This window comes from Dendropsophus ebraccatus, chromosome 6 (assembly GCF_027789765.1).
Source record: "Dendropsophus ebraccatus isolate aDenEbr1 chromosome 6, aDenEbr1.pat, whole genome shotgun sequence".
NCBI lineage: Eukaryota > Metazoa > Chordata > Amphibia > Anura > Hylidae > Dendropsophus > Dendropsophus ebraccatus.
Window position 1 is genome coordinate 144,308,217 of NC_091459.1, and position 23,386 is coordinate 144,331,602.

Consider the following 23,386-nt stretch of genomic DNA (forward strand, 5'->3'; position numbering starts at 1 on the left):
GCCCTTCTTCTCTGATCCTCACAGTAGCCAAAATCCCATTCAGCCAATCACTGACTGAGGAGGGACAGTGTTGTGGCCAGTAATTGGCTGAGTGGGCTGTCACTGTTAGCAAGTCACTGTCTGCTCTGCTGTCCCATTCCAGTCACTCAGTGATTGCCTGGGCAGGCTGTCACTGTCTTCCCAAGACACAGGAGATCCAAAGAGAACGCTAGGGGAGCTCAGACAGGTGAGAAAATTTTTTTTTGTTTTTTAGATGTGGGGTTGCCAGAATTTTTTGCAAAAAGTTTGGTTCGGTAGCGAACACCTCTCAAAATGATGGGTGTTCTGCTCCTGCCTCTTTTGTGTATCTCTCTTCTTTTCCCCAGATATTGGTATGCAGAGGATTAAGTTTCATTTGGTAGACTAGGTTGATGACCACTGTTTTTTCAAAGAATTTGAGTACATTTTGGCCCCCAGGGGGTTAAGTGAGGACAGATAGGATGCCCACTTAACCCTTTGGGAGTTAGACTGATCTCACATTACACCAATTCCAGCAAGGAAGGTGGTTAAGTGCCCCCCCTCTTTGCTGGGATGGGTGCAGTGCAGGTCGGTGTGGGGAGCGTTGATGTCCTCTCTCTTCACCAGAGCCTGGGTCATGGAGCCTGATATATGTCGGGCTCTGGCTCTTGTAATTTACTTTTATTTAAAAAAAAAATCTCAAGTCTTCCAGTACTTATCAGCTGCTGTATATCCTGCAGGGAGTGGTGTATTCTCTCCAGTCTGACACAGTGCTTTCTGCTGCCACCTCTGTCCATGTCAGGAACTGTCCAGAGCAGCAGCAAATCCCCATAGAAAACCTCTCCTGCTTTTTTTTCCCCTTTCCGGCTTGTTGATACACATAGTACATTCAGATGTAACTCTATTTGTATTTTGAAGATTCAAAGATTATGCAAAATGTGATTCAAATATCTCTTAGCGTATTTCACCTTGTTCTCAGGTCATGTTACCGTCCACACCCAGTGACTGGTCCATGGGACATGTCAGATATCGGAGCTGACTGCTTACGGAGAAGGCGGATACAAGATGTCTCCACAAGCCTTCTTCTTTGACTCCATGTCTTGCTTCCTTATCGGCACTGGGTTACTGCTGAATGGATTCATTGTCATTGTGAATCTGCTTTGGTGGATGAAAGGTCAAACTATCCAAACCATCAAGGTTCTTCTTACCGGCCTGGGACTGGTGAGGCTGGTCCTCCTTAGTATGTACGTGAAGTACATTTATTATTTAGTGGCTCGTTTACCTCTATTCCAAGCTGATTCTTACCCGGAGTATACGGCCACCTTCATGGTGTGTATAGCGAGCTGCAGTCTGTGGTGGGGCTCGGTGCTCTGTGTCTTCTACTGTGTGAAGATCACAAACTACACCAACGCAATGGTCACCAGACTGAAGATGAAGATCTCCAAGATGGTGCCCTGGCTCCTTCTCGGCTCTCTCTTCGTCTCCTGTCTTTCCACTTTGCCTTGTAGATGGATGGTTTTTTCCAGTCGTCTTACAAATGGCACAGAGAATGGAAACACAGAAACCAACGTTGCCAATCTGGTCTCCATTGTTCTCGTGACGTCCATTGTACCATTCATGATATTCTGTGTCGCCATCTCTCTTATCATTGTGTCGCTCCTGAGACACGCCCGGAATATGTGCGGCAGAGACTCCGGCTTCAGTGACGCCCAACGGGATGTTCACCTCAGTGTCCTCCGGAGCATGGTCTCCTTCTTATTGTTCTATGCTTTGTATAGTGTATCTTACATCGTATTTACTATTATTATCAATGCTGGAAGTCCGACCTTTACCTCAGCTTGTTTTACTGGCCTTTGCGCCTATCCAAGTCTCCACTCTATTTCTTTAATCGTAAGCAACAAAGATTTAAAAAATTCCTTCTGTTTTGTTCTCTCTTGTACTTGGTTAAGAATTGTACAGATACAACCCCCTTAAAGGGGAACTCCAGTGGGGAAAAAAATCTTTCAAATCAACTGGCATCAGAAAGTGCCAGAGATTTGTAATTTAATTCTATGAAAAAAAAAAAATCTCCAGTCTTGCAGTACTTATCATCCTCCACACACTATCCGTGCCATCCCTATTGGAGAGCTTACACGCCTCAAGAGGAGCTGCACGGATAGCAATACATTCCGATTGGAATCGGAGGCATTGGCAACCAGATTGAAAATGAAGGGTTATGCCAACCATAATTTCACGAGGGCACAATATGTTGTTTCTAAAAAAAAGTCGGGACAAGCTAATAGCACCCAAACAAAATACATCTAATGATCAGACAAATAAAGAAACCATGACCAAGCCTGTACTGTCTATGGTGTATACTCCCTTGTTTGAACAAATCAAATACATTATACGTAATCATGTACACATTCTAAAAGAAGGTGACAGATTGTCAGAGATCCTGGCACAGGGGTTTGCCATTGTCCCCAAGCGTGCCAAGACCTTGGGTGACATGCTCTCCCCGAGCCTGGTGGTCTCTGACAAAAGGACTCCGACCTGGCTGCAGAAATATGTTTTTTTTCAAATGTGGTGACCATCCGTGTCGCACCTGCACATATGCCAAAGTCTGTACCACCTTCACAGATAACTCTAACATTAGAAAATACAGCATCAAACAGAGGATAGACTGTAATTCCATCAACATTGTATATATCATTGAGTGCACACAGTGCAATATCAAATACGTAGGATGCACTACTAGGAAAATGAAAATACGAGCACTTGAACATCTCAATGATATTACAGGGAATCCTTTTCGCCACAAATCAGGAGCGGCCATGCACTTTATTAATCATCACAATCGGAAGTGCACCGATTTCCAAATTTATGGCATAGAAAGAGTTATTCCTAAAGCTAGGGGAGGTGACACAGAAAAACTCCTCAGAAATAGGGTAGCTTACTGGCAACATGCCCTGGGGACTAGAGCTCCAGAGGGCATGAATGTGCAAAGAGAGTTTATGTATCATTATTAATTGTTTTCTTCTTATTATTATTATTATTATCTACTTTTTACTTTCAGTTTATTTTATGTTATTCTGCTTTTGGTATTATTTTTCTTAAGTGTCCTTGGTTTCCATGGACAGTTTCCAACCAATATTTCACAAGCGTTTTTTGTGATGATACATGCAATGTGAACAGTATCTTATGTTCATGTTTTTTTTCTTCTTTTTTGCTTACTTACTTTAGTTCTTTTCTCTTTTCCATTTTTTTGGCTCATCTATTAGGTTATTTTATCACTCATTACACGTTAGAACAGTATGCCTTGCCATTGCCTTATTACTGTAATCAATAATTTTTTCATTCGACTCCATTTTCGTGAATTATTCCAACTCATATATTATTATTTTCGTTCTTTACTCTGACTCATACCATTCATATCTACACATAAATAGGCCATTTATTTTTGTACTCAATCGTAATTTTCCCATTTGGAATGATCTGAAGTACATTGTTGGTGGGTACATATATAAAATATAATATGAAATTTCTATTTGTACATATACATATATTAATGTACAGCCATCTCCTATGTGTGTTTGTGATTTTGTATTTATATGTGCTGATACAATCGTAGCATTCTTAATTGTTCTTTTATATTTTTTCTTTTGTGCACCTGTTTATACACCTGATCAGGTGATTATTTAAGGTAACTGCTCACAAGGGAATGATGGGTGATCAAGAGCGCGCATGCGCTTGAAACGCGTCCTGTGGGGTCACTGCACTTAGGTGTTGGTTGGATTCTGATTTTGTGCAATTGAAAATAAAGCCTACTCTTCTGCTTTAAGTGCTTGACTACAAGTTCTGTTTTCTGCAGTACTTATCAGCTGCTGTATGTCTAGCAGGAAGTGGTGTATTCTTTCCAGTCTGACTCAGTGCTCTCTGCTGCCACCTCTGTCCATGTCAGGAACTGTCCAGAGCAGCTGCAAATCTCCATAGAAAACCTCCCCTGCTCTGGACAGTTCCTGACATGGACAGAGGTGGCAGCAGAGAGCACTGTGTCAGACTGAAAACAAAACATTTTCTGCAGAACATACAGCAGCTGGTAAGGATGGGAAGACTTGAAATTACAAATCTATATAAATTTCTGTAACCAGTTGATTTGAAAGAAAACTATTTTCGCTGGATATCCCCCCTTAAAGGGAATGTATCACCTTGATTTTGTTTTACTGATAAGAGTCAGATACAAAAACGTTTCTTTTATTCTAATCTGTTTCTTTTTTCTGTCATTTTTTTAGTTTCACTTTTTGTGTATTAATATGGGGGCGGCCATATTGCCTGAGCTGTTCTCAACAGCATTAAGAGACATGCTTTACAGCAAGACTCATGGACATAGACAACAATAGACAGACTCTGTCCCCTTGGGATGAATGTGAGACATTACTGAGCGTGCTCTGTGACCTGGGAAGAGGTCATTCCACCGTAAGCTGCTATTGTCTTCTCTATATACTGGTGTCACATGACGCTACAATGCGGTAGCTACAATGCTGTGGCTACAAGCAGCCTCCTCTTATCACCACAGACACAACAGGAAGTCTCAGCTTAATTTTAGCCCCAGTGGTGAGAATGAGAACTGCAAGATCTCAGGATTATTTTATAATATATAGAAAAATGGAAGATTAGAAAAAATGTCACCAAAAATTCTTAAAAAATCTGTTTAACATAAAAATCCTATTTATACAATAAGTCATTTTCTGGTGCCACCTTCTTTTTAAGATGTAATAGAGAGAAGTCATATGTTTTTATTGGTCGGGGGAGCAGTATCGGGTTGAGGTTTATGATGATATTTGTGTCAGTCGGTTTCAGTTGGAAACAGATTTTGGAATATTTTACTTTCTCGTTAATATGCAAAAGAGGAGCCCGTGGAGCCTCATTGAAGAGTCTCTAAACACAGGACTAGCCAGATATCCCTCCGGGAAGGACCCAGCCAAGGGGTAGCACCTGTTAGGAAACCACCAAAACCACCATATTAAGTGGCCCTATAAGTCAATGTAATGACAAGGGATAAACCAAGTCTAGGTAACCATCCACATACAGCTGTTTTGGGGTGTTGCCCCTCATCAGTGTGGAGCAGGATTCTGGCTAGGTGGGAGCAATGTCTAGTAGAGCCTAGTGGCTCTACTAGGCATTGCTCCCACCTAGCCAGAATCCTGCTCCACACTGATGAGGGAAAACACCCCAAAACAGCTGTATGTGGATGGTTACCTAGCCTTGGTTTATCCCTAGTCATTACATTGACTTATAGGGCCACTTAATATGGTGGTTTTGGTGGTTTCCTAACAGGAGCTGCCCATTGGCTGGGTCCTTCCCGGAGGGATATCTGGCTAGTCCTGTGTTTAGAGACTCTTCAATGAGGCTCCACGGGCTCTTCTTTTACATATTCATGTTTCCCAGGGGGCAATGCACCTAGGACTTCACTGCATTGAGCGCTTTTACCTGCAACCGACAGTGTTGTCATTTGGCCGGTCTCCCTGAGTTCAGCAATCTGTTTCACTTTCTCGTTAATGACACGGACATTTCTGACAGTCGATGACATGGACATTTCTGACAGTCGATGACATAGACATTTCTGACAGTCGGTGACACGGACATTTCTGACAGTCGGCTCATGGGTCGTGTCTGTACTGACAAAACGCTGGTTAATATCTCAGTGTCAGTTCTCCTAGCTGTGCTTATACAGTCCCTTCTGGCTATTGTAGAATTTGATCAGTAAATTGATTACTTTAACAATAACCTTTGTGTTCATTGGTTTGTTGTGATGTTTTTGAATAAACCTTGCAATGTTCCATCCACCTATCCCCCGGCATTGTAGATGTTGCTGATGGGTTAATTGTGTTGGATTAAGTGTCTACTAATGTATTCTGAGGTGCAGGGGCAGCTGTGGCCACAGACTGAATCTACACTAGCCGTGTCCTGGCCTAGGTTATACCTACCATATAGTTATATTTGTTCTTCCTACCATTGTTCCATTGATTAGTTTTTTGGATAACTGTAACACAGACTCAGCCCCTTCCCCCACAGACTGCTACTCATACTGCCCAGTTCAGAGGGCTTCTCTCAACTCCTCATGTCAATCAGACTGCTCCCTATGCCACCTTTCATACAAAGGTCTACCCATGGTCCCCTCACCTCATACAGACTGAAGTCTTTTTCTTTCAAATCAACTGGTGGCAGAAAGATATACAGATTTGTAATTTACTTCTATATAAAAATATCAAGTATTCCCATATTTACCAGCTGCTGCATGTCCTACAGGAAGTTGTGTATTCTTTCCAGTCTGACACAGTGCTCTCTGCTGCCACCTCTGTCCATGTCAGGAACTGTCCAGGGCAGCAGCAACCCCCCATAGAAAACCTCTCTCCTTGTGCTCACTTCTGCAGCACATATACTAAAATTGGAACAATACAGAGAAGATTAGCATGGCCCCTGCGCAAGGATGACACGCAAACTTGTGAAGCATTCCATATTAAAAAAAAAAAAAGACTGTCTCCTGCTCTGGACAGTTCCTAAGATGGACAGAGGTGGCAGCAGAGAGCACTGTGTCAGACTGGAAAGAATATACCACTTCCTGCAGGACATACAACAGCTGATAGGTATTGGAAGACTAAAGATTTTTAAATACAGGTAATTTACAAATCATTATAATTTTGTAAAACCAGTTGATTTGAAAGAAAAAAAAATTGCTGGCATACTCCTTTAAATTAACCAGCATCTTTCTCAAAAATTGTCCCCCTGGTTCTAGGATAACAGAGACTGTTCCCCAAGGTCTCTCACACTTACTTCTCTATGCCCCACTATAAGCGGCTTTCCACACAGACTGATACCTCAGGTCACTCTATACTAAGGCCCTAACAGTCCCTCTCTCTCACAGACTGTTGCCCATAGCCCTAACCCTGCAGAGAATAACCCACGCACCATTCAGCTACACAGATCATCTCACACACCTCTCTCTGACAGACTGGTGGTTATTACACACACTGCCCTCCAGCCCTCATCAGCCAAGGAAAACGCCTGTCCCAGCTGATGGACAGGCCGCTCAGCCAATCAGTGACTGGAGTGATGTCCTACCCCAATCACTGACTGGCTGAGCGACCAATACATCAGCTGGGTCGTGACGTCAGCAGTACTGGAGCCTGGTGGGGGTCCTTGAACAACCACTGTGCACTGAAGAGGCACAGAGGGAGGTAAGTTAGTAACCTTTGTTATATATTTCTCCCCCTCCCCCAATGTCCTGCCTTTCAGAAAGAAAAAAAAACTTCTGAGGCCGGACTTCTCCTTCATCTAACTAGCAGTGTTATATAGGGAAAGTCAGGGGTCTGGTCCAGAATATAATTGGACCACCGTGATTACGTAGTGTGCACATACCCTTATGCAGTGAACAAGGTGCGGAAGGAATCAATTACTGGGGTAGAAGAAGTAGGACAGTGTTCAGACACGTGTAAAAAAAAAACCCCACAGAGACCTGAATAGCGACACAGTCTCTGCGGCTCACTATGAGCTGAGGGATGTACCAAGCTCAAGACGAATGGGGCATGGCAATATCAACAATGTTTTTTTTTTTTTTCTCTCTTTAGCATCTTCCTCTTTCCAGGTTAAGTGGTGATGAAGTACTTTGAAGTTTCGCCACTAGATGTCAGTATCTTTTATATGTATATGTATTCCTATGTATTGCACAGTTGAGGAAGGTTATGGGTTAATGTTTTATTATGTACCATGTGTTGTTATTGACCAATGGGAGATGTTTTCTACTTCTAACCTATTATCTTTCTTCTTTCTTTGGCACACACACATCCCCACCACTCACAGGGAAAATTCTCTTTAGACCCCTGTAGGAGGAGTTACTTGGTAGAGGAAGTGCACTCAGATTCTCAGAGAGGGAAGAAGCAAAACCTACTGTTCCTGCTGCAGTTAACCAGGGCCTGGCTGCTGCCAGGACCCCTGACAGGGACAAGAGCTAGAGACAACCAGTTATTTTTTTTACTATTACTATATCTACTATGCATATGCAGTGCTAAGCACTTTAAAGGGAGAAGAGTCCAGGAACACCCTAATCCACGCTGAGAATACATCTAAAAAGTGCAGGTCAGTATCCTGAAACACAACAGGAACTAGCCTGGATAGGACAAAGCTACCGAGAGAGGTCTACGTATCCTATCTTGCAACGCGAGTAACTGGGAAGGCCCGAAAGCTTAGCTACAACCCAGATAACCACGGCTGGGTCTTGTATCATCCTATTAGGATGGGTAGCTCGACACTGTAAGGCAGAAGGTGGTAAGACATAGTCTCAACAAAGGTACAAGTATTTCATTCCAAAGTATTACTTTAAAGTTCTGGTGGAGTACATTGCTACACTGGATTGGGGCTCCTTCAACAAACTCTTCTCCTCTGCTCAACTCTCCAAGCACCGCTACAACTACCTCTCTTCTACTCTACTTCTCTAAGCACCTTCTCAAGCACAAATGAGTTTAAGCAGAAAAGTTCTATTTTTACAACACTGGGACTCATCAACACTGTCATACTTCGTACGCACCAGCACACATACACGCTAGCCCTACACCTTAGATTACTTTTTCCCCTTTCTGTGGGTGGCGGTACCGATAGTCCGGGTGGGTCAGTTACCACTCAGGACTACCGTGACAAGAGCCCAAGATACCCACTTTAACCCGGCAGGTCGCCGATCATTGGGGACACAGCCAGCAACATCAGAGCTGTGTGCTAGACAAACACTGGCGTCACGACACTAACACCTTTGGCTGAGCTGACATTACATCACCACCAGTTATAGCATTTCACTTCTAATTCCACTTCTAATGAGGCAAATGTTGGAAAAAACAAGGAGAAAGTAATACAGTGCCTGATCCACAGTAATAGAGTGCCTGATCCACATATCATAGACATATCATAACACCTCTCCGGTAATCTCCCACTTCATTCAAACAGCCCAGATTAGCAATACTAAAGAGTTACAAGGTCAGATCTTGTTTTATTTTGACTTCCATCTGTGAGAGAGAGAGAATGTTGGAGAGAGAAGGAAGGAGGATAGAGAGCAAGGTAAAAGGGAAGATGAGAGAGAGAAGAGAAAAGAGAGAAACCAACCTCCAAACTCCCAGATTTACTCAACAGAAAAACAAGACTTATTGTAGAGTTTTACCTTTTCTCACTCTGTTTTCCTGACAGATTTTTTTTTTTTTGTGTTAATGGTTTTTCTCTTCTTGATTATGTACAAAGCAGCTAAGAAACTCGAAAAGGGACCAAGTTCTTTGTTTTGTCCCCTTTAAGAGGTTGTTCACCACATTATTTTTATCATTCAAATCAACTGGTGCCAGAAAATGCCAGAGATTTGTAATTTACGTCTATTAAAACTCTCGAATCTCTGAGGACTTATCAGCTGCTGTATGTCCTGCAGGAAGTGGTCTATTCTCTTCAGTCTGACACAGTGCTCTCTGCTGCCACCTCTGTCCATGTCAGGAACTGTCCAGAGCTGCAGCAAATCCCCATAGAAAACCTCTCCTGCTCTCCAGACTGGAAAGAATACAACTTTCTGCAGGACATACAGCAGCTGATAAGTACTGGAAGATTTGAGATTTTTTTTTAAATAGAAGTAAATTACAAATCTCTGGCATTGTGTAATCTAAAAGATATCTTTTTTTGGTGAACTACCCCTTTAAAGGCGGATTAAGGCACAGAACAATTCCATATGTTGCTCTAACTATCTAAAAAACAAAAAATTAAAAAGGAAAGCCATAGATATAGATGTCAGCTGACTCATTTAGCCAAAACATTTCTAAGAAAGAAGAAGCAATGAGTGGGGGACCAGATAACTTCACTAATTATTGGCTTACCTTTATTTATATATATTTATTTATTTATATGTACAGTATTTCTTTTCATTTTATTTATATTTACCATTATTTATTATTTTGTCGCTGTACAGGACTTGTATAACATACAGGTACAGCACGGTGACTTTAGAGGTTAAAGAAAATTTATCATAGGCAAATGACCTCTTGTTTAAATCAAGTTTTGTTTTTAAAGATTTTTTATGATGTCTTTTCTTCCATTTTACTGACTACATATAATATGGAATATAGTGGAAAAATTTGTCAAATGCTGAAAAAAAGTCACAATAAAATAGATAATGAGAAGTATGATCCTCACCGACCCCAGGCTGGCGATGATGATGTCAATGCGCGGTGAGGCGCAGGCAGTGTTAGTTTGGGGTCATCTCCCCCGCTGGGTCAGCTGGTATGGTGGGGTGGCAGCTGAGTGGGTTTAGGGTCACTTAGGCACTTGTCACGGTAGCCTGGAGTGGTATAGGACCCACCCCGGACAGTCAGGGATAGAGGATTCAGCAGGTTTAAATTGATTTTAGGCAGGAAGGACCCCCAGAGCCCTTTTTAGGGTTACAACTATATAGAGCACAGTTTTATCACCTGATATACAGGGATCGGATCAGCGGCTAGCAGCCCATCAATGTGGTTTCGCAGACAGGCAGCAAAGCAAAGAGTGAAGAATAGGCTGCAGTTGAACTATTTCCTCAGCCAGTAAATGTCTTGATATTTTATCAAGTTCATTTTATGCAAAGAGGAAAGTGATGATTTTAGAAGATTGTAGGCAGGAGAAAATGTAAAAGCCCTTATTGGGGCTACTACACAGCACAGTATATAGCTGCTTACATTATAGTGGAGAGACTGTCTAGCAGCATATCATATAGTGACACCGGCTCTTGTGTGACGTCAGCACTCGCTGGAATTTTATATGCTGTCCAGGGTGTGTGAGCAGCAGAGAGTATTGCTAAAGTATCAGCTACGAAACCCACGTCTGCCTCCAACCCATCTCCCTCAGACATGCAAATCCTGTGCATATTTGAAGAATCCACCAAGAGGATCACCTGCGACAATGCCATAGTCAGCGTAACCATCCCACTCCTATGCTTTATGAAAGAATCCCTCATTGCCATAAGGGAGTATGCCTTGTGCACAGAGGAGACCATGATAGGAGGAGACTTAACAGAGCTAGAAAGCCAGACCACAGTCCTGTCAGCTACTCAGTGCTAATCGCAGGAGAAAGAGGAGGATGAGGACAAGGAGGAGGCTCTTGGCTACACTTGCGAGGGTAGCAGTGAAATTGGGAAGAGGAGAAAATGGAGAGTAATTCTATAAGCGGGGGCAGCAAAGTGATGCCCATTCACAGTCTGGCACACATGGCTGACTTCATGTCTTGCTGCTTTTCATGGGAAAAACGTGTTGTCCACATAATGGAGAGCAATCGCTACTGGATTTTTGCAATCCTCAACCCCTGGTATAAAGTTAAGTTGTCCCCTTTTTTCTGGTAGAGGAGAGGAGCAATCGATTCTCTGAATACCAAAGGGAACTGCTGCAGAACATCATGGAAATCTTCCCTGTCCTCCCCAATCCCTCTGCACCCTACACTTATTGTCTCCAAGCTGGACCCATAGCTGGAACTGTCCCTCCATGCCTTGGAAGTGCTGGCCTGCCCTGCAGCCAGCATTCTCTCAAGGAGGATATTCAGCACAGCCAGGGGCATTATCACCAATAAGCGCAGCTGCTTGTCAACTGACATTGCTTACAGGCTGACGCTTATGAACATGAACAGCCTTAGGATTGACCCAGACTTTTCTTCTCCACCAGTGAAAAGCAGCAAAACATGAAGTGGCATGTCTTCTGAAGCTCTTTTCCTCCTCCTCCTCCTCCTCCTCCTCCTCCTCCACCACCGTATAAATGGGCCATTTTAAAAAATGTTTAAAGGCGGAAAGACAATAGACTTATACATTTTTTAGAAGGCTCATCTAAAGGGATATGCATATATTTTTTTTGAGAGGGGCTCACCTCAAGGGCCATCTATAGAATTTTATTGAGGGCGCTGATCAAGGGCCTAAAAATGAATGTTTGTTGCGCTTAGCTCAAGGGCCTACAAAATAATCTTTGTTGGGCTCACCACAAGGGCTTAAAAGATAATGTTTGTTGGGCACAGCTCAAGGTCCTAAAAAAGAATGTTTGTTGGGCTCAAATCTAATTTGTCAAACTCAATGTTTTGCTGGTCTCAACTAACTTGTCAAAATCAATTTTTAGAGGGCTCACCAAAAGGTACTCAAACTCCATTTTTGGAGGGTTCCCATGAGACCCATACCCCATTATGTTTAATGAAGGGCAAATGGAAGTGACCACTTTACACTAACACACAGACACACAATGACAGCGGTGGGTGCTGGTTGATTACCTCCTTGCCTATGCCATCTGTGATTGTCAAAGGCAACGTGATTTCAAATAGTGCATGAAAATGTTTCATTGGCTTACAATTTGGCTTTCTGTTCATGCTAATGTAGAGGAAAGAAGGTTTCCTGGTGTTTTCTTTTCCACTTTACATAGAGGTTATATTGTCTTTGGAGTGTATTGTTGAGAGGCTGTGATAGTGGCATAATACTGGGACTTGGACGCTTCCCCTGCTGTCCCAGTTGCATTCCAGAGGTGTTTGCACCAATTTCTGAGGTGTCATTGTGGACTTGGAAACCTAAGTTTGATCACTTGGAGTTCACCAAGTCACCAGCATTTTGTCTCATAGACTTTAACAGGGTTCTTTATTCAATCAAATAGTCAACCATGGCGGTCCGCTTGAATTGAATTTCGAGCTTTCGAATATTTCACTACTCGCTCGTCTCTACCGTGACATTTCCACTATTACTTGTTTCCTCAATTGACATCTTTTCATAATAGCTGACATTTCCACCACTGACGTTGTTCGTATAAACGATAAATAGAAAATGTGGAAACTAAAGAAATGACCATAAACTCCAAAAGCAGTATGATGGGGGAAAACCTGAAATCATTCGATTATCATTATTGGGCACTGAGTGCGGTATGATAGGGGAAAACTTTTTTCTATTCTTTTAGCACAAAGCCGCAGCATACGAAAATGAAGAGGAATGGTCTGCAGACTTTCTGAATACATTGTATGTATAGGGTCAGCAGGTAAATCTATAAAGGAATATATAATGAGAGGGGCCATTCTCACTGAGCCCAGACTGGTCAATCAGTGGAAGAGCTTCTCCTCTCAGCCACCAAATAACGGCGTAAAAATCGAGAAGAAACTCCTAAACAATGAAGAACTAATTTACAATCTGGCAAAATGTTTTAAGTTAAAGAATTGTTTTCTTCCCCTTGAGATTACGTGTTAACTGGGTTCACACACAGTATATTTGAGGCTGTATTTGTGAGGCTGTATAGCAACCAAAACCAGGAGTGGATTGAAAACACAGAAAGGATCTGTTCACATAATGTTGTAATTGAGTGGATGGCCGTCATTTAATGGCAAATTTTTGCTGTTATTTTAAAACAAAGGCTGTTATATTGAAATAATGGCAGTTATTTACCGTTATATGACGGCCATCCACTCAATTTCAACATTGTGTGAACAGAGCCTTTCTGTGTTTTCAATCCACTCCTGGTTTTGGTTGCTATGAGGACCTGACTTGAGGACCAAATACAGCCTGAAATATACGTAGTGTGAACCCAGCCTTGCAATTGAAGGGTGTAAATATTCAGTAGGTGGTGAGAGTGAGAGGATTGGAGAATCAGGGTGACTCAGTGTAGGATTTGCATGAGATCTTATTACTGCTCCTAAAAGAAATCACTGGATTTGTTTAGGAAAATGAAGACAAACTCAGTTTTCAAAGGTACTCAGCCATGATAATTGTTTAGGAAAAACAAACAAAAATAACTTTATCTGGAGTGCTACTACGCCCAGTCATTCCTTTACTTTTTTAACCCCCACCCCACCTTCTTCTTTCTTGAAATTAATATAGTAGTATTAAGAAGGGATGAGCGAACTTTTGAAAAGTTCATTTCGGGTTCGATCCCCAAACTTTCCTGAAGTTCGAATTTGTACGAACCGAACCTAAAACGAACCTTGCAATAACGGCTGAATAATTGCAGCTACAATAGTGGGAGTCTGATAGGGTATAGTTTCGTTTAGTTGCAGTTGCTATTACAATGAAAAAAGTGGAAAAAATCAAAGTGCAAAAATAGTGAAAAAAAATTTGCCGGCAATAATGCCGACTCCTCTAATGGTTTATAATTAATTGATAAAATACATTTTCGCTGTAATAAAGTCCCTTTCGTTGTTCAATAACTTAATTAAAAGTAATCCATCATTGTGCAATTAAATATGCTGTTAAAATATATATATATATATATATATATATATATATATAAATGTATATTTATATATATATTTATTTATTTACAGTATATTTAATTGCAATAAAACAATAAAAGTAACTTTATTACAACAAAAATGTGTTTTATTAATTAAATATTAACTATTACAGGAAGCTCTATTAAAGCCGTTAATTCATATTCCCGGTAATAGAGCTTTCTATAATAATTAATACTTTACTTGATGTTTCTTCTAATTATGCTATCATAATAGCATTATTAGAAGAAACATTTTGATTCATATGTGCGCTCAGCTGATTGGCTGATTGGCTGACCGCACATATAAAGAGGCGGTCCGCAGCACAGTGACTTCATTGACGGCAAAGAGAGAAGATGGAAGATAGAAGAGAGAAGATCAAGACATTGGAGAGTGAGTAAAAAGCTCTCCCCACCCCCTCCCCACCCCCTCCCCTGCACTGCACCCATCGCAGCAAGGAAGAGAGGTCACTTAACCCCTTCCTTGCTGGTATGGGTGCAGTCTGACATCAGTCTGGCCCCCAAGGGGTTAAGGGGGATGCAATACATCCTTTCTTAACCCCTTAGGGGCCAGACTGTAAGCAGCGATCTGTAAATATGCTGCATACTGTAAGGTGCACAACACTGCTCACAATGATGGGTGTTGTGCTCCTGTTTGTGTGTTTTTTTGTGTGTTTCTCCCTTTTTGTTTTTCAGATATCGGTATCCTGGGGATTATGTCAGATTCGATGACCAGCGGTTGTTTGTATTTTTTTTTTTAAATAAAATGGTCAATGAGGGGTGTGGGGGTGTTTTTATTTGAATAAAAAAAAAATTTCACTTGTGTCTTGTCTTTATTTCTTTACTTTATAGACTTAGTAGTGGAAGCCGTCTAATAGACGGAATCCATTACTAAGTCGGGGCTTAGTGTTAGCCGGTATAAAATGGCTAACACTAACCCCCCCATTATTACCCCAGTACCCAATGCCACCAGGGGTACTGGGAAGAGCCGGGTGCCAGTGGTCCCGGAGCGTCAAAATTGGCGCTCCTGGACCGGGCGGCAGCAGGCTGGTAATATTAGGGCTGGGGAGGGCCTAAACCAATGGCTCTTCCCACCCTGGTGTTACCAGGCTGCTGTTGCTTGGTTTTTAACCCGACTGGTTATGAAAATAGGGGGAACCCTATGCGTTTTTTTTTATTATTTAGGGTGGCATTGGGTACTGGGGTAATAATGGGGGGTTAGTGTTAGCCATTTTATACCGGCTAACACTAAGCCCCGACTTAGTAATGGATTCCGTCTATTAGACGGCTTCCACTACTAAGTCTATAAAGTAAAGAAATAAAGACAAGACACAAGTGAATTTTTTTTTATTCAAATAAAAACAACCCCACATCCAAACAACCGCTGGTCAGCAACGTGGTCCATCGAATCTGAAGTAATCCACAGGATAGCGATATCTGAAAGACAAAAAGGGAGAAACACACAAAAAACACACAAACAGGAGCACAACACCCATCATTGTGAGCGGTGTTGTGCACCTTACAGTATGCAGCATCTTTACAGATCACTGCTTACAGTCTGGCACCCAAGGGGTTAAGGGAGGATGTATTGCAGACTTCACCCATACCAGAAAGGAAGGGGTTAAGTGACCTCTCTTCCTTGCTGGGATGGGTGCAGTGCAGGGTGTGGTGCAGAGGGGGTGGGGAGAGCTTTTTACTCACTCTCCGATGTCTTGATATTCTCTCTTCTATCTTCCATCTTCTCTCTTCGTCATCCGCGACACAATGAAGTCACTGTGCTGCGGACCCGCTCTTTATATGTGCGCTCAGCCAATCAGCCAATCAGCTGAGCGCACATATGAATCAAATTGTTTCTTCTAATAATGCTATTGTGATAGCATAATTAGAAGAAACATTTGATGTTTTAATTAAAGTATTAATTATTACAGAAAGCTCTATTACCGGGAATATGAATTAAAGGCTTTAATAGAGCTTCCTGTAATAGTTGATATTTAATTAATAAAACATATTTACGTGGTAATAAAGTTACTTTTATTGTTCAATAATTTAATTAAACCAAATCTATACTTTTACAATTAAATATACTGTAAATATATATATATATATATATATATATATATATATATGTATATATATATATAATTTATATATATATTTATTTTAACAGTATATTTATTGCACAATGATGGATTCATTTTAAATAAATTATTGAACAACGAAAATGACTTTATTACAACGAAAATGTGTTTTATTAATTAAATATATTAACCATTAGAGGAGTCAGCATTATTGCTAGGATCGCTAATGGGTAATACCGATTCCTGTAATACTGTTTCCCTGCTTTTCCAGATGCATTCCAGAGGTGTTTGCATCACTTTCTAAAGATGTCTTGGATGTCTTTGATTTTATTTGTTATTGTTATTTTAACCAGATTCGTTACAAACCTTCTCAAAGTTCGTAACGAATCTGGTTCGTTACGGTTCGGTTCGCTCATCCCTAGTATTAAGGCCCTATTACACAAAGCGATTATTGGCCATAATCTAGCCATCACCCCAGGCAGCCCCCCCGAAGCTCCTCGCGCCCGCCCCCCCAGCTCTTACCCGCTTGCTGCCGATGCATGTAATAGCTCCAGCAGCGAGTGGGGAACAAGGAGCAAGCGGGCCTTGACCTGACAGGTTGGCCCTCGCTTGCTCCCTCTCATCGCCCCGTGTAATAGGGGCTTTAGTATTGTAGGCTCTACTGGGATCAGCAGAGTTTATGGTATGGCAATTGCTTAGAGATCTTTGCTGGACCCTGAGGACCTGTGCAATTCAAGGTGCATTATATCTGACCCTGGGACTCTTTATAATGATGGTGTTCGGGTGCAGATCCGTGAAGAGCACTGTGTTTTTGCTAAGTTTAATGTTATATACACTGTTCAAAAAATAAAGGGAACACTCAAATAACCGCAAGAAGGAAGAAACAGCAATTGGCACTCCTATATAACTGAAATAGTTCGAGGATTAGAACGGAAATAGGTTTTGTATAAACATATGGTGGTGCTCACTCTTCTTAAATACATAGAAGCACAATAAATATGAAATAGCAGATAATATAGAGGGCACTCACCAATAAAATTTCTTTACTTTTATTAAATCTTCTTTAAAATACAGAATACATCTGTAGAAGCGTACTTTCAATACTTGAAACAGCTATCATGCTGCCGAGCTGATTGAGAGGCCCTGGCATCTTCATCATGCTTATCCTGCATGTGTATTCCGTAAAGATTTTAAAGAAGATTTAATAAAAGTAAAGAAGTTTTATTGGTGAGTGCCCTCTATATTATCTACTATTTCATAACACTTCCTAGATCTTAATGAATGAAATCTTCTCATTGAATACTTTATTCTGTACAAAGCTGAATGTGCGGACAACAAAATCAAACACCATCAATGGAAAACAACAGTGAAAAAACACCCTCCAGGCTGATCCAACTTTGCTGTAATGTCCTTATACCAAATGCCAGTGAGGCCTCCATGTGCCTGTATGACCTCCCTAAAATCCATGGGCATGCTCCTGATGAGATGCCTGTATGACCTCCCTAAAATCCATGGGCATGCTCCTGATGAGGTGCCTTTATGACCTCCCTACAACCCCTGGGCATGCTCCTGATGAGGTGCCTGTATGACCTCCCTACAACCCCTGGGCATGCTCCTGATGAGATGCCTGTATGACCTCCCTACAACCCCTGGGCATGCTCCTGATGAGGTGCCTGTATGACCTCCCTACAAGGCCCGGGCATGCTCCTGATGAGGTGCCTGTATGACCTCCCTACAACCCCTGGGCATGCTCCTGATGAGATGCCTGTATGACCTCCCTACAACCCCTGGGCATGCTCCTGATGAGGTGCCTGTATGACCTCCCTACAACCCCTGGGCATGCTCCTGATGAGGTGGTGGATGGTCTCCTGAGAGATCTCCTCCCAGACCTGGACTAAAGCAGCAGCTAACTCCTGGACAGTCTGTGCTGCAAAGTGATGTTGGTGGATGGGGGAGACGTGATGTCCCAGATGTGCTCAATGGGATTCAGGTCTGGGGAACAGGCGGCCAGTCCATAGCTTCACTGCCTCCATCTTGCAGGAACTGCTGACACACTCCAGCCACATGAGGTCTAGCATTGTCCTGCATTAGGAGGAACCCAACCGCACCAGCATATGGTCCTACAGGGGCTCTGAGGATCTCATCTCGGTACCTAATGGCAGTCAGGCTACCTCTGATGAGCACATGGAAGACTGTGCTGCCTTCCCAAGAAATGCCCTCCCACACCAATACTGACGCACTGCCAAACCGCTCATGCTAAAGGATGTAGCAGGCAGCAGATCGCTCTCCACAGAGTCTCCAGACTCTGTAACGTCTGTCACATAAGCTCAGTGTGAACCTGCTCTCATCTATGAAGGGCAGAGGGTTCCAGTGGTCAATCTGCCAATCCTGGTGTTCTCTGGCAAATGCCAAACGTCCTGTATGGTGTTGGGCTGTAAACACAACCCCCATCTGCAGACGTTAGGCCCTCATACCGTCCTCATGAACTCAGTTTCTAACCATTTGTGAAGACACTTGCACATTTGTGGCTGGTGGAGGTCATTTTGCAGGACTCTGGAAGTGCTCCTCCTGATCCTTCTCGCACAATGGTGGAGATAGCAGTCCTGCTGGGTTACTGTCCTCCTACAGCCTCCTCCACGTCTCCTGAAATATGTCTATTGCTCAGGACGAAAACTTTGTCACACCACTGACTTCATTGACCCTATGACCTACAGATGATAGCTGGACACATACATAGAATGCAAGGAAGTCAGGACTGCAAACACCCTGCAGATATTGTTATATGTGTCTCACATCACTACACTATAAGTGATCAGTACCCCTTTGTATGGAGCACAAGGTGTAATGGTAGTATGACCATGAATAAGATCACCAGGAGTCACAATGCATTGCCTCCTGTATATGTCAGGGGCTTTTATTCTTGGAGAATCAAGAAAGATTGAAGAATTGGTTTCATGATGGTGGAATTGGAAAGTTTGAAACTTCATCTGTCTTGTCCTCCACAAGGATGGAAGGAAGTGCTGGAACAGGGTTATTCAAGGCTGCTTCTGCCATAAGACAGAATGAGAATTACGCCTCAGGGTCTTGGGTCCTTTAACGCGGCACTATCAGTGTGAAGTTAGCTGAATGACAGGGCCCGACACTGCTTGCTGAGCTCTGCCTCTCGGCTCCTTCCTCCTCCACGACACATGTTAGGCAGGAGGGAAGTGACACCAAGGGGAGCCATGACAAATAGACCTCCTCTCTTCTGCTGACCGCTGTCCATTCCACCAAACAGAAGCAGCAGTAAGTTACTGTCACTGTAGGGACCAATGGGAGAGATTTTCCTGGGTCCCTGAACAGCTCTGCACATCACCCACATTATAGCATTTTGCACCTATTTGCGGAAAATTGGCAAATTACGCACAATTTCCTGAAAATTTGTCAGACTGTGATACTGTGAGCGATGTGCCAGTGCTGACAAGGCCATAGAGGGCTGACAATCTATCATTATCTACCTGCAAGGACCTGAAATGACCATCCTAAAGATTTCACCTTATCCTGGCAAGTAACATGCAGAAGAAATCTACACACAGACATGCTGTTTAAATATATGAGGGGACCAATGGGAGCACTATCTGGGGTGGGAGTTTATAACAATATTATATGTAGGGGGTATATGGTAGTAGAATATGGCAGGTTCACTGGCATAGCTACCATGGAGGTAGACCATGCAGCTGCTATGGGGCCCATGTGCTAGGGGGGCCCATGGCTCATCTAAGTAGTATACTTAAAATCATTAGTGATGATGAAAAGACGAAATCCTATTGCACTCCTAATGATGAGGAGGGAGGGGTGGAAGAAAGAAGGGGTGTCCGAGGCCTGGGGCACAGATGCTGTACCCCAAACTACTTTGACTCTGCTGCTACAGATTAAAAGATTATTTGTTACCCATACCAAGGCACCAGGTGCATTTTAATGGACACAACAAGTATTTATTCTCATCAAAAAGACAATACCTGCGATTTGTGGTGGTGCATTAGTAGATATAGTATCGCTTTAAGTGGCTAGACAGTGAGATACCAAAGTTCTCCATGTTCATTACTCAACTGAAATATGAATTTGGCATAGAGAAAGTAGAGGTTATGTGGCACCAAGAAAGGGACACCAAGAAGACTTAGGGAGCCCATACTTGGTAGTAGACAATAGGCAATACATCGCACAGAGTCCGCACAGGTGGTGGGTTTGTATCTGGGGCATAGTCATGGACATTATGCAGTATTTTATTTTGTGATATTTTATTTATGTACTTTGTATTCATAAATTACCCATAAAAATACAATTATTACGAGATGGTATACCAAACAATAGCCCGCAGGATTATTGTAAGTGACTATCACAGCGCCACTAATACTTGCACTATTTACTCCATCACTTGCATCTCACAAAGATCTTCCTAACTGTCCATCTTTTCCCCACCGTACCTTCTGCCAAAGATTGACATTGACCTCCCCTATAATCCAAACCAGTCTCCAGGACTATTCATACAGCACCGGGTTTATGGAGTGTGATATTTCTCATCTATAGTTTTCAGCATGTCCTAAAAATAAATAATTTTACTTCTCAATTGGTCCTTCTTACTTTACCATCACCCTACTGACATTCAGTACACCCTGCACTCATTTGTACTTTGTGCCAGTGATCTGACTGGCGACTGTCTCATCCACCCTTCCATTCCAATTGATATGTCAGGCAGGCATCAAAGTTTTGATCCATTGGGATTTGAGTCTTCAAACGACGACCAATCAGGAGAACAAGATGGGAGAAGTCAACATACATCGCATTTGCTCCCGACTCCATGTCACATGACCTAGACAGACTCCTAATGCAAGTCCAGGGGCCACCTTGGTCTCTTGTTCTCTTAATCGTTTGCTGTCTTAACACTCAGACCCTAATTGATAAAAACTTTTGATATGTCTCTCGGACATACTGGACCAGAAATAGAAATATTAAATGTTTTTCTTTATGTCTTGTTGAGGCTGTCAAACATTCATCTTTTGATTTCTGTAACTTATTACTCTCTGGTCTCCCCTTCTGGTCTCGTTTTCCAGGTGGGCTGTTTCCACCTTCCTCACAGATCGGGAAGACAGCAGAATTCAAATGCCGATGGTTCGGGTAGGTATGAACCTAAACCTTGGCCTGACTCGCTCATCTCTAGTCCTAAGACCTTTTGTCATCTCCTTACGGACACCCATAACACACATGGACATTCTAACGCACTAAGAAAACATATATGATTGGATAGTTAGGAAAGCTGAGAGGAGGGATCTCTTTAGTTTTGCATTGCTGGCTATCAGCAGGATGGAGTGGAGGCTTGGGTATGAGGAAACGAATATTAAGCACAGGTAGAAACGTGCTGCATTTTCGGTGAAAATATTGAAGAGAAGTATGTTCCAGCTTATAATCTGAAGAAGGTAAAACAATAAAAAAGACACCATAGTTATGATAGCGTTTTTGTGGGCTTCCAGTTGGGGTTTAGCAAATCCCGAATTGTTGCCATTCATGTTCCTTGTGTGTTTTAAGAGCGACACAATGAGGAGACATATGGAAACACAAAATATGAGGATCGGCATGATGGATCCCGCGGAGCTGATGATGATTACACGGAGGACCTCTTTAGTCATAGTCTCTTCATAATTGCTGAAATTTCCATCAGTAAAGTCTGTAAATGTCTGAAGAGGCAGAGTAGAGACAAAAGAAATGACCACGGACCCTACAAGCATCCAATGAATTTTGGTTGGAATGTTTATCCTGAGCCACATGAATAGCCGGTTTGTGTAGGTTGTGATCTTCACACAGTAGAAGACCCCGAGGACCGTGCTCCACCACAGACTGCAGAAGACCATATATATCATGAGAAACAATGTAATATATGTGCCAGTGCTAGAAAATGGAAAAGGTAAAGATATGTAGAAATAGATAATGAGAAGCACGATCCTCACCGACCCCAGACTGGTCATGATGATGTCAATGGATTGAAGAGCTTTATCTTTTAGCCACCAAGTAACATTCATCACCACAATGAAGAGATTAAGAAGCAACCCCAGAAATATTAAAAAAGAATTCACAATCAACAAAAATATGGACCCTAAAGAAAGCATGTTGTATTCTAGAGATTCTGGGCTCCGATTGTGAACATCCAGTAGACTGTGTAAGTAAGAGGAATGGATGGTGACGTCAAGAAACTGGTGGATATCTTGTAGGATTTGCATGAGATTTTTTTTTACTGACCTAAAAAAACATATCTGGATTTGACTTGCCGTTCTGTTTAGTAAAATGATGGCTGCATTAGGTTTCACGTCTACCCATCTATGGTTTCCTGCTATATTTACAGATTATTCTACACATGCGTCATATAGTAATATAGTAACTAAACTGCTCGGGTGCTCGTTACTCGAGACGAGTATTTTTTCCGATACTCGAGTGCTCGTTTTGAGTAACGAACACCATTGAAGTCAATGGGAGACTCGAGCAGTTTTTTGAGGGGACGTGTGAAAACCTGTCAACCTCAGAAATTGATGGAAACACAACGGAAATGGTCAGGAAACAGCAGGAGCAGCATGTATGCATGTCTCTGAGGCTGCCTAATGGCACCATTATGCCTAATTCTGTGCAACAGCCTGTTTAAAACAGAGGTAGGCATAGGGACCACTTAAAAACTTAGCCTGACACAGCATGGCATTGAGAACACAGGGAACCATTAAAACAGAGGTAGCTTATCACGAACCACCCAAAAATTCAGCCTGACACAGCATAGCGGTGAGGACAGAGTGAACAAGGTAGAAGCAGTAGCCAGTCAGCCTTCCAAAAATTATACCAGACCTAGCATTTTAGTGAGCTCACAGAGAACCATTAAAAGTGGAGGCAAGGGCAGGCACACCAGTAGTCAGCAGTAGTCAACATGGATGCCAGTTAAGGCCCAGCAGTAGCCAACATGGAGGCAGGGGCAGGCACCACAGTAGTCAGCAGTAGTCAACATGGATGCCAGTTAAGGCCCAGCAGTAGTCAACATGGATGCCAGTTAAGGCC

The 23,386-nt window shown here is 42.4% G+C and overlaps 2 protein-coding genes and 1 non-coding gene across 3 annotated transcripts; 2 read left to right on the forward strand and 1 right to left on the reverse strand.

The window, feature by feature from the left end:
- Positions 1–1,062: 1,062 nt before the first annotated feature.
- Positions 1,063–1,971, forward strand: LOC138795310 (taste receptor type 2 member 4-like). The gene has a single exon (XM_069974298.1). The coding sequence runs from the start codon at positions 1,063–1,065 to the stop codon at positions 1,969–1,971; it is 909 nt and encodes a 302-aa protein (XP_069830399.1).
- A 4,423-nt stretch (positions 1,972–6,394) lies between these two features.
- On the forward strand, positions 6,395–6,501 carry LOC138796111 (U6 spliceosomal RNA). Its single transcript, XR_011363722.1, has one exon. It is a non-coding gene; the product is annotated as a U6 spliceosomal RNA (small nuclear RNA).
- Positions 6,502–21,576: 15,075 nt separating this feature from the next.
- LOC138795311 (taste receptor type 2 member 2-like) lies at positions 21,577–22,569 on the reverse strand. The gene has a single exon (XM_069974299.1). The coding sequence runs from the start codon at positions 22,567–22,569 to the stop codon at positions 21,577–21,579; it is 993 nt and encodes a 330-aa protein (XP_069830400.1).
- Between the last annotated feature and the right edge of the window lie 817 nt (positions 22,570–23,386).